This window comes from Lynx rufus, unplaced genomic scaffold, assembly GCF_022079265.1.
Source record: "Lynx rufus isolate CCGP_SWC_20201006 ecotype Redwood Valley unplaced genomic scaffold, mLynRuf1.p SCAF_6, whole genome shotgun sequence".
NCBI lineage: Eukaryota > Metazoa > Chordata > Mammalia > Carnivora > Felidae > Lynx > Lynx rufus.
In genome coordinates, this window is record NW_025814878.1 from 77,727,451 (window position 1) to 77,747,809 (window position 20,359).

General features: G+C 35.2%; 1 protein-coding gene across 1 annotated transcript in view; it reads right to left on the reverse strand.

The window, feature by feature from the left end:
• The window catches only part of MYO6 (myosin VI), a 143,643-nt gene that overhangs the window by 15,754 nt on the left and 107,530 nt on the right, over window positions 1–20,359 (reverse strand). The window contains exons 19-28 of the mRNA XM_047102759.1: window positions 19,949–19,987; window positions 18,245–18,338; window positions 11,735–11,865; window positions 11,562–11,639; window positions 9,632–9,761; window positions 7,702–7,792; window positions 6,401–6,551; window positions 3,889–4,097; window positions 3,154–3,232; window positions 1,883–2,043 (exon numbers count right to left, since the gene is read on the reverse strand). Coding sequence (XP_046958715.1) covers window positions 1,883–2,043; window positions 3,154–3,232; window positions 3,889–4,097; window positions 6,401–6,551; window positions 7,702–7,792; window positions 9,632–9,761; window positions 11,562–11,639; window positions 11,735–11,865; window positions 18,245–18,338; window positions 19,949–19,987 — 1,163 coding nt within the window. The remainder of the gene's footprint in view (window positions 1–1,882; window positions 2,044–3,153; window positions 3,233–3,888; window positions 4,098–6,400; window positions 6,552–7,701; window positions 7,793–9,631; window positions 9,762–11,561; window positions 11,640–11,734; window positions 11,866–18,244; window positions 18,339–19,948; window positions 19,988–20,359) is intronic.

A 20,359-nucleotide genomic window follows, 5' to 3' on the forward strand; every position in this document is an offset into this window, starting at 1 on the left:
CTGCTTGAATATGTCCCAATTACTTAGTAGTGGTCCCATTACATAGCTAATTCTGCTTAACATAAACCACAGGTAACTTATCATTTATGTTAAATGTCCTGAATGATCCACTCTTTCTCTGAGACCACTCACCCTTGGAAGAAGTGCACCTTTTTTAAAAAAAAAATTTTTGAGTTTTTAAATTATTTTTGAGAGAGAGAGAGAGAGAGAGAGAGAGAGAGAGAGAGAGAGAGAGAGAGAAAGCATGTGTGCACGAGCAGGGGAGTGGCAGAAAGAGAAGGAGAGGGAGAATCCCAAGAAGAAGCTTGGGAATCCCAAGCCGACGTGGAGCTCAAACTCACAGTGAAATCATGACCTGAGCCAAAATCAAGAGTCAGAAGCCTAACCAACAGAGCCACCCAGGCACCCTAAGAAATGCACCTTTCTGCAGATGAGAAGGAGTCCACTTATGAGCCAGTATCTTATACATATTATATGGAATGGAACTGGATATAGTTTAATGTTTTGAAGGCTTAAACATAAAGCTTGGCCATGAATACCAATACTGACTGCAATAATGAGTATTAGAAACGAACTTCAGCTGTAATGAAGCCAGCTCGGTCAACTGCAGTACCTCCTCACACACAGAGAGGGCAGCTATAGGAGTTTGGTTCATAGGAGCTTGGCCCAGCTACTACTCAGTTACACTCAAAGGCTCTCAGCCATTCCAACATAACACAGGTGCAAGGAAGAGAAGAGCAGCTGAGCTGAGTCTGCAGTTTTAAGAGCCACAGCCCAGGAAAATATTTTAATTATGGTGAAATGTTAGTAAAGAGCTCAAATACTGGACTCAAATCCAAGAGCTTAATAATTACTATAATACTTTGTGTGACAGGCCCGTTCAGTTTATTTAAATATAATATACTTTCAAATACAGTTCAGACCCCAGAGCTCTCCCAAAACTATCACTTAGTAGAAAAAGCACGAAGGTGACAACATACTCTTTTCCATCCTTTTGTTTTAGCTAAATAAAATCTAATCACTGCCTCTCCATTCCTACCAAGTTTTTCCTTTCACAAGGACATAGCGACATCTAGTGGTTGGTTGCATTTTAATTACTATTTTTCACCAACAGTACTCCGACATTCTGAAAAGCACGGTTACATAAATCTATGTGCCTCTCAATATTATACAACATATATATCTACATACAGGGGAACCCCACAAACTAGCTATGCTCTGATTTTATAAGCAAATAATCAAATTACCGAATGTTTCTACATTCTAAATTTTTTTTTAATGAAAAAAGACCTTCCTGCAACTTTTAATAAGAACATCCATATTTCTCCACACTCCAATAAAATTCAGTACTTAGAGATAATTTGGAAAACTGGGGAGCCAATACATTTCAATATCATAAATATTCCTTCTTGGAAAGGGAAATCTATTGAGAAACATGATGTGTGTGTAAAATTTTTCCTCATTGTAAATGTTAGGGTGTATATTAAATAAAAATTTGTATTAGAAAAATAATAAATCCCAACCTCAAATACATTAAACTGGATTATAATATATTCATTGATTTCTGTGCCAGTATTTAATGGCAGGTACCTAGAAATTAGATGTTTACTTTTTATACAATATTCCTTGACAATTTCAGAGTAAAAGTTGAGATGTTTCATGAACTGAAGTATCAGTTTTATTTTTCAATAGTTTAACAATTTGATGCAATCATCTGTCTCATTTGCTTGGGTATAAAAGTAGATACAAGTAATTTTAAAATGATTTTACTTAAAACAGATCAGGACCTAAAGAATATGACTGCCCTGGTCCCTTTATGCTGAAATAAGCAGCAGAGATGGAAAGAAAGCAGGGTGCTACACCCCACCCCGCAGCCCAGTACCTCCGGAGCACCAGGTCAGCCTGGGCCTCGTCGCTGATGAGCTCAGCTTCGCTCTGGGCGATCCTCAGGGCCAGCTCCCGGTCGCGGCGCTCCTGCTCCAGAACCGCCTGCTGCTGAGATTCCTCTTCCCGCTGTCGGGCCAGCTGCTCCTCCACTTCAGCCTGCCAAGGGCAGAAAGCTATCTCACCAAGTTCTCTCCACATGTTTACTTGACCATTTCCATTACTACTTAAAACTGCTCCACACAATTCCTTACTACAGGATACATATTGTTTAACCAGAAGTCTCTCGAGGCTCCATTCTCTTCTATGTTACAATTAATGCTTCCTCTCTTTCCCAAATCCAAAAGAAGGTAAACGAACCACAGTTCTGCCATTCTATCACCATGAGTATCCCAAATACCACATGAGAATCCTGGGTATCACATTAACGCCAAGACCTGGACAGATGTCAAGAATTTAAAGTGCTGGTTGTGCTCAGGATGAATTATGAAAGCCAAGACAAACAGAAACTCAAATATATGATCAACCATTCTCAGACATGGGCCTTTTAAAAAATGGGGGTGGAGAGAATATCTTAATCCTAATCTACTGATACTAGTATCTACAAAGTTTTAAAATTATAATTATGTTGTAAGTGAATATTCATTGTATTGAATATTCATTGTATTGTATTGTATGTATTGTATTCATTGTATTGAATATTCATTGTATATAAAGTGTAATAACAATAACAACAAACTAGTATTTACTGAACTGCGCACTTAGGTTCTAGGTGCTTTAACAGGGGCACCTGGGTGGTTCTGTAGGTTGATTTTGGCTCAGGTCATTATCTCATGGTTTGTGATTTCAAGGCCTACATCAGGCTCTGTGCTGAGAACGCAGAGACTGCTTGGGATTTTCCCTCTCTCCCCTCTCTCTCTCTCAAAATAAATAAACTTAAAAAAAAAATTCTTTAACGTGTCAACTCATTTAATGCTCACAACTATCATTTATCCCTATTCCACAAAGAAAAAACTATAGCCCATAGTCACTCATGGTGATTTGTTCAATGTCACCGTATCTATCAACGACAGAGTCTGGATTTGAACTCACTTCCCTAGTTCCAAAGTTCCTTCCCATAACCACTTCAGAAAATGCCTTCTGTCTCTGGGGTAAACCAATGACAGCTTATCTAGCAAATCAAGGTTTTGTTTTCAACTTCTTTTGTTTTATAATTTTGTAGATTCTCTTTTCATAGAAATTCAGTCTGATTATCTAATAAATACATACCTGAATACGTTTTTCATCATCTTCCCTTTTCTTTCTCTCTTCTTCTTCTTGTTTTCTCTTTGCTTCCATCTCAAGTTTCCTATGAAAAAATAGAAAACTCCTCAAAAATTTATTGAACAAATCCATCAGAAGGCAATTTAACTATTAATAAACAAAGGTTACAAAATAAGAACTCAAATTAACCTCTTGGCCTTATGCATTATTAGCTTTGAAAATAATAAAATCTAACTCTACTGACAGTAATTTTTCTGAAATAAACAAAAAAATACAATTATATTCTATAACCTTTAAATCTGTATATTAACTTTGTTATAAACCCTAGTTACAACGTCCTGATCACACGTCTCCCTCTTCTGCTTCTCCAACTAAACAACTCTTAACACTTCTTCTGTCTGCCCTATGGTGGCAACCTTCCAAAAAGTTATCAGTTTTAAAACTGCAGAAAAGTAGAAGTGCTTTTTTATTGTTTATAAAATAACAACAATCCTAGCTCTAAAAAGAAGTTAAGAAATCCTCAGGTGTAAGAGTCTAACCAAAACTCAGATTATAATTAAAATTATTTTATGTTATTATTATAAAATGAACTTGTGTTTTCTATTTTAAAACTTATTCTAAAATTAGTTTTAAAATAAGAACATAATGTTTTAAAGTAAGAATATTCATTAACCAATATTAACACCAAAAATTTACTATTCTGTTAGCTTCCAATTCAAAACAGTAATATAAATTCCTTACATCCGCCTTTCCTCCTCTTCCTTTCTTCGACGTTGTTCATCTTCCTCACGTCTTTTTCTTTCTTTTTCCATTTCTTCTTGAATACGCCTCAGCCGTTCTGCTTCCTCTTCCTGCTGTTTTTTTTTCTGTAATGCGCTGAGGAGTTCCTCTGAGCTTTTAACTAGTGCATCATATTCTCTCTGTATTTGTTCCCTTGTCATCATAGTGGACTTAAGAACAAAATAATAAACACGTACTTAAAAAAATTAGCTCTTCTATTGCACAATGTGAATATACTGAATGCTACTGAATTACACATTTAAAAATGGTTATGATGGTTATGTTAAAAATGGATTGGTTAATATTACATGCTTTTACCACAAGAAAAAAAAAATATATATACACACAAATACAGCAAACACTGGAAAAGTTGGTAAGCAGTAAGGCCATTATCTTTGTTATACTACTGGTACACTAATGTTCAAAAATATTTTAAGTTATCTCTGCAGACAAATACTTGAGTCTATTTCCTATTAATCAAGTAATAAAATATCTAAGGGTGTACTGTAGACAAAGTAACATTACTATAGTTGAAAATTATGTTTTAAGGAATGATTTGTTAATTTTGCTTTTGTTTACTATTCTTTTTCAATAGATGTCTTTTATTTTTTTTCTATTAAGTATAATTTATTGTCAAATTGGTTTCCATACAACAACCAGTGCTCATCCCAACAGGTGCCCTCCTCAATGTGCATCACCCACTTTCCCCTCCCTCCCACCTCCCATCAGCCCTCAGTTTGTTCTCAGTATTGAAGAGTCTCTTATGCTTTGCCTCCCTCCCTCTCTGTAACTTTCTTTTTCCCCTTCCCCTTCCCCATGGTCTTCTGTTAAGTTTCTCAGGATCCACATATAAGTGAAAACATATGGCATCTGTCTTTCTCTGCCTGACTTATTTCACTTAGTATAATACCCTCCAGTTCCATCCACGTTGCTGCAAATGGCCAGATTTCATTCTTTCTCATTACCAAGTAGTATTCCATTGTATATATAAACCACATCTTCTTTATCCATTCATCAGTTGATGGACATTTAGGCTCTTTCCATAATTTGGCTATTGTTGAAAGTGCTGCTATAAACATTGGGGTACAAGTGCCCCTATGCATCAGCACTCCTGTATCCCCTGGGTAAATTCCTAGCAGTGCTATTTCTGGGTCATAGGGTAGATCTATTTTTAATTTTTTGAGGAACCTCCACACTGTTTTCCAGAGCGGCTGCACCAGTTTGCATTCCCACCAACAGTACAAGAGGGTTCCCATTTCTCCACATCCTCTCCAGCATCTATCGACTCCTGAGTTGTGCATTTTAGCCGCTCTGACCGGCGTGAGGTGGTATCTCAGTATGGTTTTGATTTGTTTACTATTCTTTAATAAGTAAAGGGAACTGTACCAAGGGAATATTTAAGAAATTATTAAATACACCCAAAATTGTTGGATGATTTTCCTAAGTGAGCTTCCAAAAATTGCAGCTGGGTTGATGTTCATTGAGATAAAACCACATACAGAGAAACGGCTACTGACAGATTTGTAAAATCAGTTAAGTTTATCCAAAGCATTTTCATTCTTCTCTTGAGCTCCTTTCTCCATTCTCCCTCCAAGATTTGCCACTGTCTACTTAAAATATCTGCAGAAAATATGTGCTTGCTTTAAGATATTATAGCCTGCATCAATACACTGACTTATGGATAAGAAAAACATTAAGACCCTAAAATATAACAGAATAGGCTTGAAGAAACAGATGTACTATAATTAACAAGCATATAGAAAACATTTTCAATCCCTCTGGTACTTAAATAAATGAAAATCAATACAAAAAAAGAGGCCCCATTTTTTTTCTCTAAAAAAACTTGGGGGAAAATTAATTGCTAAGTTTAAAACACTTAAGTAGTTCATGATATAGCCTATATAAAGATAATGTAATGACAGGGACAAGGCATATAACATAACAATAAGGGCACAAAATCAAATTGTGAGAACTTTACAAGTATATGTGCCTCTAAAAAACGCCTGGAAGGTGACTGACTATCCAACAGTGTAACAGCTGAATGTGTTACTGTCTGGGGTTAAGGGTTTTTTGGTGGTTTTCTCCACATTTTCCATAATATTACATTACTTTTATAATTTGAAAATTAGTTTCTGAAGGTAAAAAACATGAAACAAATTAAAATAATTTGCATTAATCCTCTCTCAGTGATGATTACTCAGAAGCTTACCAACAGAGTATAGTATTTTAATTACTATTTGGGAGGGGGCTTTCCTAACAAAAGATGAAATTGCATAAAAACTGTCTTATTTTTTCGCTGTAAAAATTTTCAAACATAGAACAATACAATGGTCATCACTTGCCATCACTGAGACTCAACATGTGTAACGTTTTGTATCTTTAAAAAAAGGACACCTTTCTATACAATTCAATATGAACCACAAAGTATATTAAATTGTTTAAAAAGTCAGTCATTTGGATCAAAATTCCATACCTTAATTTTGGCCATTAAAGCATCAATAGAAATTTCAAGGTCCTTGACCTGTTTATTCACCTCTGGTTTTCCATCTTTCAATGCATTTACTACTTCATTAAATTTATCGAGTCGTTTTTTCAGTGTGCCGACCTTAACCAGTCCATCGATGCTGTAAACATAATACTTCATCAAGGTTTAATTTCACCACTCAATGCCATGCATAGATTTTTCATCTTAATAAAATGCCAAATAAACATCTTGCTATAAATAGGGTATTTCACTTCTGTTTTCATATTGTCTAGGATTCTCTTTTTTAGATCTCTTGTTGAAAGTAAAAAAGAAATAAATATGGGTGTGAATGACACTGATGCCTGTTAGTATTTTAGCCTTCTTTATTTACATGAAAAATTTCAGAATTCAAATTATAGAAGAAGTTAGAAGAGTTATCTAATCACTTTGATGAGATTTAAGGATTAACAGTTATACAGGCCTCTAAGTTTAAAAAGTCTAAATAAGACTCAAATAAAAAGACTAAATAAAAAGACTAAACAGTGAGACAATATAATTCCTATACATAATCTTGAGAATTATGGTGACAACATTAATGTTTTTAAAAACAATGCCAAAAAAATAAAAAAATAATAAAAACAATGCCAATTTGTCATTTATCAAGAAACTCAAGCCACTAAAATAATTAGAATAAAAGAGCTTCTTTTAGCCATTTATTTCAACCTTTTACAGTATTTTCATTTTTGTAAGCTACTTCAAATCCTTTTGTAGAATAAGGCAAGTAATTAAATAATGAAATAATTAGTTAATTTCAAATACATAATATAAAATAACAGATTAATACATCTTTTTACAAAGAACACTAGTAAGGAGAAAACTCTGTAAGTATCCAAACTGCTCTTCATTGACCTTATAGCCATTTTATATTAGGGTAAATAGGTTTAATAGGGTTCTTTAGGCACTATTTTTTTTAATGTTTATTTTTATTTTTGAATGAGAGAGAGTGAGAGAGAGAGAGTGAGTGGAAGAGGGGCAGAGAGAGAGGGAGACACAGAATCTGAAGCAGGCTCCAGGCTCTGATCTGTCAGCAACAGAGCCCGATGCGAGGCTCAAACTCACAAACCACAAGATCATGACCTGATCGGACATTTAACAGACTGAGCCACCCAGATGCCCCTATATTTTTTATTTCAAATTTTTATTTAAATTCTAGTTAGTTAACATACATGGTAAAACTGGTTTCAGGTGTAGAATTCATCACTCACATGTAACACCAAGTGCTCATCCTAACAAGGCACTATTCATCTTACCGAGGTTTGTGTCTCCTTTTGCAAAGCCACATTCTAATAGTTTTTTGCATTTTAATGCAGGCTTCAGCTCGATATTTTATTTTGTTTTTCACTACATATGAGAGGAAAATACAATGACAGAAAATTATTCAGTTTAAATCAGGCATATAATATTCTTAAAAACCACTCATTTCCACACAGCAATTTTCAGGAAAAATGAAATCTTGACAAACACATTAGACCAGACATCAAAATCGGGAAGTTTAATATTTCTGTAATTCCTTACACTTCTTAAAACAAAAAGTACATAATGTATGTGGCTAGGTTTACACCTTAAATATACTATTTCCTTATTATGTCATACTATTGCTTCCCAAACTGTCCTAGGCAATACTGGTCTATTAAATGTTAACAGGTATGTCTTGAAAGAAGGACTCACTTGTCAAATAAATTTACAAAAAGCTATATGCTATACCTCCTTCAGGAGATGCATTGTGAACATACAAAGTAAAGCCTCTGAGAGCCCTACAGTAAAGAAACCTGTTTAACTTCAGTTACCCAGAACATCTTACACTAATCTGACCTCTGAACCTTTTTTTCAGAGCTTCCCTATTAACATCCTTCAAAGATTCTGTCTGGTTACCAACTTCACCACTGCAGAACACAGTCCACAAACAACTGGTATAGCATAGATAATTTACATACAATGTATTTTCCATCATAATGCAACTATAAAGCTGAAAGCCTTGAACCATAGTGACAAATGTGTCTATATTTTACTTGGAAACTATGGGAAAAAGAGCTTTTGTCATCTTTTTTATTATAGTTGTCTTTTTATCTATATGCACAATTGTCTAACAAAAAAACCTCAATAATAATCCTTGTTTGCAGATTTCCTTTCCATTGAGTCAAAGGAATTTTATTTTTCTTTTAATAAAGTACACCTTACTGAATCCTTTTTGTGTGCCTAGCACTGGTGAGTAGGGAGAAGGGAGGGGCAGCTGTAAATTTAATCAAGTTACTGACAATAATTCTATACAATTAAATATTTGCCATAAACCCTCAGGTAACCCAAAAACATTATGCCCCTAACCCTTGTTTTAGACACAAATAGTTACTATGACCTAGCAGACACACACGAAGTAGCAGCTCAGTCCAGTGTGTCAGAGAGAACAGGGTCTGAATGAGCAGTGGCAGGAGAAGAGGTTTGGAAAGGGAAGCTGAAACCCAGTTTCACAGGGTCTTGAAAGACATTCTAAGACTTTGCCCTACATCAAAGGAAAGCCTTAATAAAAAACATTCTAAGACTTTGCCCTGTATTAAAGGAAAGCCTTAATAAAAGGCTTTAGTTTAGAGAGGAACTCTAGGAAGAGAACTCCTGGGAAGCCAAGGAAACTCGGTTTGGGAGCTACTGAAGCTAACATGTGAGTGGGGAAGTGGGGCTCCACTAAGTCCCTGGCAATAAAGAGGAAAGAATGTACAGCACTTGGAGGAAGAATCAATAGGATGTGTTCACTGGCAAGATTTCAGGGACAAAAAGGGAGAGACACCATTACAATCTTGAAATTTCTGGTGTGTGTACCGGTGAAGCCATGCAGGTGGAAAGAGAAAAGTTCTGGCTTAAGTCTGAGAGACTGGGGGGGTCAGGTAGGGGGAGCGGGAGGAATCAAGACTGAGTTCTGTTTCTGTTTTGTTTAGGACACGGTGAAATTAATTTTCCCATAACACATTTGGATAAAGAAGATAAATATCACACATAAAAAATATTTTTTTTTAAAAGTCCACAAATAATAATTTACCATGTATATAGTACACACCAAGTGTTACGTACAGCCTGAATAAGTAACGTGGTCCCTGTGGCCCGTCACTCACCACTCAGACTTTATAACATTCCACAAACCGACTCATTTCCAAAGTAATTACAGATCTTGGTATGATAGGAAACACCTACGTTTGATGACTGAGAGGGAGCACCACTGAACTTTCTTCCAGCGACTGCAGACAAGCCAGTGATTGACTCTTTTAACCAGTTCTGCTAAATGGTCAGGGTCAGACTTCATAATCTGATCAAATTCTGCAAACTAGGAAATAAAATAATTTAGCAGCAGTATCAAAAGAAAATGTGTTTGAACACAAAGAGAGATACAAAATACTAGAAGTCAAAGCTAGTATCTAACTTTCTAGAAATTATCACAATCCAATAACAGACCCAAGTCTCAAGAGAGTACAGAGCAAATTCAAACATATCCAGTTGTATTTTGCTGCCTTCCTCTTCCATCAGCACCCTTTTCCGGAGGGGTAATCAGGGCTTACTCATTGCTAGTTAGCAAATTTAACAATAAAAGTAGAAAAAATCTTAAATGACAAGTACAGATGATTGGCAAAAAGGTTTTACTGAGAAAAGAGTGAAATTAAGGGCTGTTTCTGAACTGGCTCATCCACATACTCTGATATCTGTATACAGCTTCTGATAAGTGAAGGTCAGCTATATAATGTCAGGTACCACTATACTGTGCTCACTCTCCCAACTTCCATCCCTATTTTGGTCAGATATAAAAATTGCTACTAAGAGACAGACAACACAAATAAAACAGCCATGAGGTTACTAAAAAATAAAATCCATTATTTCCATAATTTACCACCAAATTATAAAATGATTTCTATCCTTTATTAAATATCTCACTATAATATATTGAGGATGTCACACACCTATCAATAAATGGCTTCTTATAATCAAAATTAAGTTAAAGGTAACATAACAAGATTAAAGATCTTTGAACTCTTGCCTTGTGCTTTCAACATATGTTTCTAATTAATTTTTCTGGGGGCAAAATAAGACCAAGTGTTTTCTCAGGCTACTAATTCTAAAATTATTACTAAAGCCCTGAAATAAGAGAAATGTCGAGCTTATGATAAATATGTATGATTATATAGCTAAGCCAACTATGAATATACATTTTTAATTTTTTTCTTTTATAAGAAATGTTATGGGTTCTCTGCAGTAAAAATATTCAAAATGGAAATGCATACATTGGTAATGCATTACATAGGTTTTTATCTCATGCTCAAAAATGTGAAATCAGATTTATTACTATCATTAATCTAGTCTTCAAGGCACTAGAGATATTTATTAATGACACTGCTAAGTCAAACAAATATGGTTGGCTATTATATAATAAGAGTTGTGTTTAAAATTATGAGGATGCAATTATTCACTCAATATTAATGAAGTCAGGAATGGTGAAAATGTTATGAACAGATTGTGAATAACATTTAGGTATTTGTTTTGTACACACGTTATGAAATATTCTATAACTCAGTCTTATAACCTAGTACAAGAATCTATAAATACAAAAACTATGGGTTAGCCTAAAATTATGTCACCTACAAAAGTATTTACACATTCATTCATTCTAAGATTTGAAAGAAGTTGGTACAAACCTCAGTCCAATTTCCAGTACCTTAAACATCTATTTATACTCTAATAGAACTTGTTCTTACAATGAAGACTCAAAAGTACTGTGAAATTTTTAATTATTGAAGACTGAATTAATATGTTTTAGAAAATGTTTCAACTTTTTAAAAACATAAACATTTTCTGGTTAATCCTTATTTAAGCAAAAAAATCCAATTAAACAATGCTCTGACTCCAGTACTTCCAAATGTGAAATAAAAACTGTAAAACTTATACAGAGTAGTACACATTGTAAACTTCTAACAAGTAGAGAAACTGTGTACACACACACACACACACATATGCATACTATTACTGACACTCATATAATTCATGAATAATAAGAACTACTAAACACTTCAAAACATGCCTTGACTCCAACTATCCATATTCATCATGTTAAACTTTAAAATACAAATGTACTTACCTTGCCAGGCCTAAAAAATACTTTTGTTAACCCAAACTTGTAGTCAATTTCATTCAAGCCCAAAGCTTTAAAAAGAGCCTGAAAAATAAAAGTTCAAAAGTTAAATGCCAAATAGTAGTTAGCAAGAAAGACAGTTCATAGCTAAGAAATTTCAATTTAGGCAGTATTCGTACCTTGCAAAACAGTCTTGGATCTAATCTTGCAAGTTTATCTGGCATATACTTTTTATACATGTTGTAGAGTTCATGAAAGGAAGCTCGTGATGGGAAACCACCCTGCATTAAGTCCAAAACAGACACCATACCTAGATTGAAAAACAAACACAAATTACTGCCAATCTCTGCACCGAAGTCCAAAAATAACTTGTGAATGATCAATTTTATAAATTAATGTTTAGAAAGGGGCAATTTATACGAATCATCAGCAAAGAACTATTACATAGGGACTATCACGTCCATACTCAATATGTACCAACTTATCCACCACCTAAAACTATTGTAGCAAATTTCATCTAAAACCAGCAGGACTAATCATTTTCTGGGGCACAAACTACTAGTCTCTAGAAAGCTCAAATCTAGTTTGTATCTTTTTTCTGCTAAAAACCTATGCCACAATCAACAGTATAGGAGGTAAAGGCCTGCATTAATTCACTTTCTAAGTCCTGAGGTTAATTTTTTAAAAAGATTCCTAATAGAGTCTCTAAGAAGTAGCCCCAAGTTCTCACTCAAGCTTATACAAGGCAAAAGAGAAAGAAAGGGGAGCTCAGTATTTCACTATAAAGATCCCTTTTCACTCACCTCTCAAAGAAGCTAGTCTATTGGGGTAAAGAGTCTATAGGAGTATCTATTTTCAATATAACTCTAGTACGTCTAATTTGAGCCTTGAGTCAGTGTGAAATTTTCACGTCAGAAAAGCATACGGTAGTCCGGGAAAGGTTCAACAATTGTAGATAATGCCAGGACTTTTATTTACAAAAAGGCCTGTATTTCACTCTCTGATACTTTCATATCAATGGAGATAATAAGATTATTCAACAAAGCGTTAAGACAAATGGCTAGCCATTTAGAAAACAAATGTTAACACTGGACACCGGATCCCTCCTCACTCCTTATACCAAAATAAATTCCTGGTGGTCAAAAATTTAAATTGGCAAAATGAAACTACAAAATATATTTTTTTAATAAGTGGATTGTTATTTTAAAAATAATCTCCCAGGAAAGATATCTTTTCTAGAGAGTCAGACTGAATTTTAACCTATCAGACTGGCAAAGGTATAAAACACCAATAGTACTCAAAGTTGACCAAGAGTACTCAAAGTGTAAGAAAACACACACATATACTACTGGTGGGAAAGTAAACCAGTGCAACAATTTTGGATGGCAATTTGGAAATATTTATCCCCTTGACTCAGTACTTTCTACTTCTACTTCTATGAATCTATCCTACAACTTGTCACACATGTGGACAAAAATGCACATTGAGAATGCACACATGTCCACTGGATCGCTGAAATAGAAAAAAATACAGAAATAAATATCAATGAATTAAATGATATTACAACCATGTGGCAGAATATGGTGTATTAATTTAAAAGAATGGGCAAAGCTTTATTTAACCAATACAAAAAATATACCCAAGACACAAAACTAAGTCATCACACCTGAGAAGACTTTTTAGTTATTATTATTGTGTACTATTTGATTTTTTCTTAGAGTCAACTACATAACTATTATAATTTTTAATACTAATTAACGAAGCACATAAAGGCAATCATTCCTAAGGAAAGAAATCTCTAAAACTAAATCTAGTTAGTTCTAGGCTCTAGTCAAGAAGTAAAGATTTGGCTAGTATTGTTACAATTCTTGCCCATGTATATCAAATAAACAAGTACCCTTGGGAACGTACACATGTGCCACCTCTGAGTCCCCTAGCTTGCTCTGTAGCTGAAGACGACATATGAACTTACAAACGTTCATTAAGAATTTCATGAAGCTTCGGGGAGCCTGGGAGGCTCGGTCGGTTGGACACCTGACTTCGGCTCAGGTCATGATCTCACCGCTCAGGGGCTCAAGCCCCACGTCAGGCTCTGTGCTGAAAGCTCGGAGCCTGGAGCCTGCTTCCAGTTCTGTATCTCCCTCTCTCTCTGTCCCTCTCCCACTCATGCTCTCTTTCTCTCAAAAATAAATACACATTAAAAAAAAATTTTTTTTTAAAAGAATTTCATGAAGCTTAACAAATTACCAAGCCTAGGGCTGCTTTCTCAGCACTTGAAGCTAATTTACTCTAAAGACCTTTCAACACTTTAAAAAAAAAAAAAAATCACCAAACCAAGTACTCTTCCTTCTAGAAATGTGACTGGTGAAGGGCTTATTGGTGCAGTCTGGCTGGTTATATTCAGAATCCTCTTTGCTGCCACAGATAGGCAGGAGAGCCCCAAGGTTACAGAGGAAGAACACCTGCCTTCTCTTACCTTCCCCTACTTTGCCCTGGTGTTGGCTGATCAGAAGATAGTAACTTTAGTAAAAGAAGTCCTAAATCAATTAATTCTTCTTAAATCAGAAAAAAATAATGAAAACAGAAAGGCAATCTAGAATTCAAATCTTAAATGTCTTTATTTTACAAAGCTTCATAAGTATTTTTATTTCTACTGGTTATTGGGGTGTTTTGTTTTTTCATTTTCCTCATTACCTAGCCACATAATTAGGACCAGTTCTGTATCACTTTACTATTATTATTACTTTAAAAAAAAAGTCAAACTACTATGAATTGGTGTCATCTACTAAACTGCCAACACATCTTAGCATATTGAAATACACTGCCTAACTGAAAGATAAATCCTAGCTAAAGCATCTATAACCCCACACTCTACCAATTTAAAAGTCTATATAGCTAAATGTAAACATGCTTGACTTGCCAGGACACCGGATGCTCATTTAGGAAATAAATGATTTATTGTATTAGGCTAAACAAACCATGAAGAGAAATTTAAATGAGAAAGGAGTCAAACTCAAAATAAAAACTATCTGAAGAAAATATCACAAAAATACATCCATATGTATGAATATGGCAGACATGAATTATTTAACATTACAGTATTTGTTAAAATTATTAACAAAAAGTCTTCACATGTGCCAGACCGTGCATTTCATTCAACAAATATTTACTAAGTCTAGTATAAGCTCTGCACTGCTCAGAGGCTGGGATAAATGTGCAAGCCAAAACAGACACTGTTTCTGCCCTTGAGAGATTTATAGGTTAGAGAAAAAAATTACATGATTGCACAAATCTATATATAATTTATGGCTAAAATGAAGGTACTCAGCACTCTTTACTCAGACCCCTCTTTCTGTTAAGGATATCAATAAAGGCTTTCACAAGGAAAGGACAATCAAGCGTAGAAATGAAAGATGAAGACAAAAGTCAGTCAAGAGCTTCTCAGAGGAAGCAGTATGTGCACAGGCCTTGTGACAGGAGGGAATATGGAGAACTTAAGGAACCAAACAAAGGCCAGCATGACTGGAGCACAGAGAGGAGAGAGAGAGTAGAGAGAGATGGAGCTAGGAACACATGGGCCAGACCTTTGGGGCCTCATAAGCTACTAGGATTTTACTCTTTCCCCTAATAATACTCAGAAGCCATTACAGCATTTTGAGCAGTAAAAAGATGTGATCAGACTTGAGTTGTAAAGCAACAATTCTGGATATATGTGAAGAACAGACGGAGCAGATGCAAGGAGAATACTTAGGAAGCTACAGCAAAAAGCCTGGTGAAAGATGGTGATAGCTTGGATTGGGAGTACTAAGACTCACTGTTTGCCAGCAGAGCAGATCTTAAATATTCTCACCACAAAAGAGAACTGGTAATTACGGGATCTGATGAGACTGTTAGCAAATGCTATGGGGATAATCATTTTACATACAGAAGTATATCTAATCAACATGTTGTACACCTTGCATTTACATTATAAGTCAGTTATATTTTGATAAATCTGGGGGGGGGACAAAGACTATTTAGGAGGTCACATCAGGCAGTGGGGACAGAGAATACATAACTATGCTGTGCAATATGGCACCCACTAGCTACATGGTTTGCAGTTGCACTAGCCACATGTGACTATTTAAATTTTTAAAAATTAAAATTAAATTTAAAAATCAGTACCTAAGTCATACTAGCCACATGTCAAGTGCTCAACAACCAGAGGCATCTACCATATTGCACAACACAGATATAAAATATTTCTATCAACATGGAAAGTTATATCAGACAGCACTGGGAAGAGTGAGAAAGAAACAGCCTAAACCAAAGCGTGAAAAACTCTTAACAAACACTACCCAGAGAAAAGAAGACCCTGCAGAGGAGTTGAGAATTTCCAGAAAATTAAAAAGAAAAGCAGGGGAGCACCTGGGTGGCTCAGTCTGTTAAGTGTTAGACTTCAGTTCAGGTCATGAATTCGAGCTCCAAATCAGGCTCCCTGCTGTCAGCATGAAGCCTCCTTTAATCCTCTGTCTCCCTCTCTCTATCTGCTCCTCTCCAGCTCTGTCTCTCTCTCTCTCAAAAATAAATAAATATTAAAAACAAAAAAAGAAAAAAAAGAAAATCAGCCACATGCTCTGATTCAGGAGCCAAGGAAAGGATACATTAATGGGCCCAATCAAGTCAAATGTCGATGTCCACTAAGATGAAGACTGAAAAAGGAATATCTGATTTAGGATCAGGGAAATCTCGGGTGACCTTATCAAGAATTATTTTGTTGTGGAGAGCCTGGGTGGCTTAGTTGGTTGGGCAGCTAACTCTTGATTTCAGCTCAGGTCATGATCTCATAGTTTGTGAGTTGGGGTCCCAAATCAGTCTTCACAATGACAGCATGAAGCCTGCTTGGGGTTCTCTCTTTCCCTCTCTGCCCCTCCCTGCTCGTGTTCTTGCTCTCTCCCTCTCTCTCAAAAACAACTTGAAAAAAAGAAAAGGAAGTACTCTGTTGGACTGATCAAGGTGAAAGCTGAATTCTCTTGGGTTACAGAGTGAGTGGAAGGCATGAAACTGAGAAAGCAAAAATAGGCTATTCTTGGACAGAAAAGGACAAACTATAGAATAAACAGTGAGGCTAGAGATAAGGAAATAGCTGGAAGGGAATGTGGGTCAGAGGAAATTAAGGTTAAGACTCCACATGTTTAAATGGTAGTGAGAGAGACTACCTCAAAGGGAATGATTCAATACAAATAATCGATATTGAAGATTCAAAAGAAAGTAGGAAGGGATGATTCCAAAGAACTATAGTCTCAACTTGGAAGAGAGGCACTTCCACCTTCTTAGCAAAAGGGAAGGTTATGCAGGTAGGTAGCAGTGTTTGGTAGCACACAGGTGAAGCTTTCCATCTTCTAGTAAGAAGCTGAGGCTGTCTATTGGCAGAGATTCAGAGATCTGGAGAGAGCAGGGTGGGTTTGCCTAAAGCTTATACAATTGTAATTTAAGAAAAAAGTACAAAATTACAAAATACAAAAGAATATAAAAGCAGGTACAGGGCTTTCAAAGGAGCCCATCTAAATGAGGGACCCTGAAGCTTAAGTGACCCTAGCTTTATAATGAATCTGACTTTGAGAGGAGCAAAATAAGGAGTAAGAAAGACCAGAGAGCTTAAGGAAGTATCACAAATTTGGGATGGAGCAAAAGGCAAGTAGAGGACTCATGCCCTGGGAGACAGGAGGCGTAGCATGGGTGTGGAGAGAAGATGGGCATGCAGTACAGGAAAAACAGTGAGCCTTGTGCCTAAGACTTCTATGACTGAGCAAAGTTAGAAGGTGGCAGGTGAAAGGTGGAGAGTGATAGTTTAGCCAAATGCACAGAAGTTCTGCAGCAGCCAAGGGCATTGTGTTTTCATTTTTTTGTAAGCAGTGGAGTGAGAGCAAGGACACCAAAACCCACCTCCTGACCCAGCTATTTAAGGAATGAGAAATGAACTACTGCCAGCCCGAGAAGGCCTGGGTGGCTCAGTCCATTAAGTGTCTGACTCTTGATTTTGGCTCAGGTCATAATCTCAAGTTTCATAAGGTCAAGCCCTGCTTCAGCTCAGCATGAAGCATGAAGCCTGCTTGGGATTCTCTCTAACTCTCCCTCACTCTCTGCTCCTCTCCCACTCATGCTCTCTCACTCTCTCAAAATAAATGAATAAACTTAAAAAACAAAAGAAAAACCTACTTAAGGCACATCTAGGTTTGCAGTTAAAGAGTTTTCATAAATTTTACTTCAATGCTGTAAAGTTGTTTTATTTCACAATAAACTATATCCCAATTTGCTAAAATAACTTGCTAGCCATGCTTTTCTTATAATTTAAGGAAATAGAAAATAAAAATCTTACTGTACTTAAAAACAATCAAGATAGCTGTGACTGGTTTAAAAACACTCCCAACACACATGGATATAAATTATAAAAATATGAAAATACCTAGGAGTGCCTGGGTGGCTCAGTCGGTTGAGCCTCCGACTTCGGCTCAGGTCATGATCTCACAGTCTGTGGGTTTGAGGCCCGCGTTGGGCTCTGTGCTGACAGCTCAGAGCCTGGAGCCTGCTTCAGATTCTGTGTGTGTGTCTCTCTCTCTCTAACCTTCCCCCGTTCATGCCCTGTCTCTCTGTCTCAAAAATAAATAAACATTAAAAAAAAATTTAAAAATATATATATATGAAAATACCTGAACATTGAAGTTGAGACAAAATCTGGGCACCTTCAAAGTGGTGGCTTGTCATCTTTAAATTAGGTTTGATACAACGAATAAAGCTTGCACCCTAGGAGAATAAAGATACTTTTTAAGACAATACAATAAGCATTCTTATTTTTCTATTTCTATGAACATCAGTAACTATCAAGCATGTTGCCATTAATATCTGAACCTCTTTTAAAATAATCACTAAAGAATCTAAAACTTAATTAGCATACTTTTAAAATTTCAAGCTTGGAATGAATTTCTGCATTATATACTAATGTTAGAAACATAGTACATTTTAGATTTGAGTACCAAAAATTGTGTTATTGTAAAAAGAAAAGTCTTTCATTGAAAAATATTTTAACATGTTTAAATATAATACATTTTTCAGACTGACACATATATGATTTTATTCTACATTTAAGTATATTTATATGCTATATTTCTGTGGTAAGAAAATTTTCCTATAACAAGACAAAGTAATAAAATTATGCCTCTTAAAATTTAGACCAAAGTGGGGAAAAATAAGTCAACCTTTTTCATCATTCTGTAAGTCCCTAAGCTGCACCACTTCACATTTTAAAGTTCTGTTTGTTAAACAGCATTTTTTTAAAGCTTTTAAAGGTATTCATTTAGAATCAGTTATCGGATTACGTTGAATGAGGCACAAAGAATATGGATATGTGCACAATGAACCTGTTGAGTATTAAAGTGAATATACCAAACATCCAAATAACTGTTCCTTTTCAGAGCAGTCCCCTTAAAAAACTGAATAGTTATTTCAACAATGATGCTCACTGCAAACACTTTCAGAACACTTTTTGGAAGTATCTTCTTATAAATCACAAAAGTACTCTCATTATTTGCCCTGTATTTGGTGTAATCTATATTTGGGCCATAAAGATAAAGGTAAAATACCCTCCTCATCAGACTTGGTTTTTAAAGATGTTTAGTTCCTAAGAGATAAATATTTGCAAACAATAAGAATATCTGCTAATGCTTCCAAAAGCAAGTCTAACAATAAATTAAGCAATAACAGCATCAAAAGAATAAATATTTGGCTTTTCAAAATGACTACGTGAAAAGGAAGAATACCTGGTTAAGTTCCGTAGATCTGTTTAAAAAATAAGCCTCGCCTTGAATCATGCCCACATAACCCACATATCATACTTCTTTCTCTGGTAAATTTTCCATTAAAAACCAGAGTGAACTATTAAAATGTCTAGTTAATTAAAAAAGGGGGGATATTGCCTCTATAACAGGACATAAAAATGTTATGTCCATTTTTTCCATGACAACACTGTCAGGCTGGAGAATGTTACTACTAGAATGATAAAATGAAAATGAATTACATGCATTATCTTTAATCCTAAAAAATATATTTTCTTTCTCCACATAAATAACTAATTATTTTCACTTTTCTGAAACTACAGGATAATCTGAATTGAGTAACATTTGAGAGAATTCTGTACATTTATAAAATAATGTGACTTCCCATATATATTTGACTTTCTTCAGAACAAGCCTAACCAAAATGACAACCATTTAAAAAACTAATTTTTTTAATGAGGGAATTCAGTTTTAAATTAATTTCTAATTATTCTATGTTTACTCTCTGTTTATTTGAGTAATTACTAACAGTAATTTCAGAGGACTATTTAAAAACTGTGAATTTTTTAAAATTTTACTCACAGTACTTCGAAGTTTATCCAGAAGCAGATTTAACTGTGTCTGCAGAAGAAAGCAAATCACTTTACTATTTCAAAAAGCAAAAGTACACAATGTCATAAGTTACCATTAGCTCTCCAACATTAGCATAAAATAACATGCAATAACATCAACATACAACACAGTGCAACTTAACAACTGATACATAAATTCTTTTACACTAACATGCAAAATATATGGCTAATATGATGACAAGGACAGTAACTTATACTAGTCATACAGAACTTGTATAATTAAAAGACTGAAAATTAGCAATGCTATAAAATATACACACATACTTGCAGGCGGGATGAATGAGGGAAAAGTGTACAGGCAACAAAGGAAGTACATGAAAATGCAGGGGATGCATTCCATAATAGATCAACAGAGCTGTAC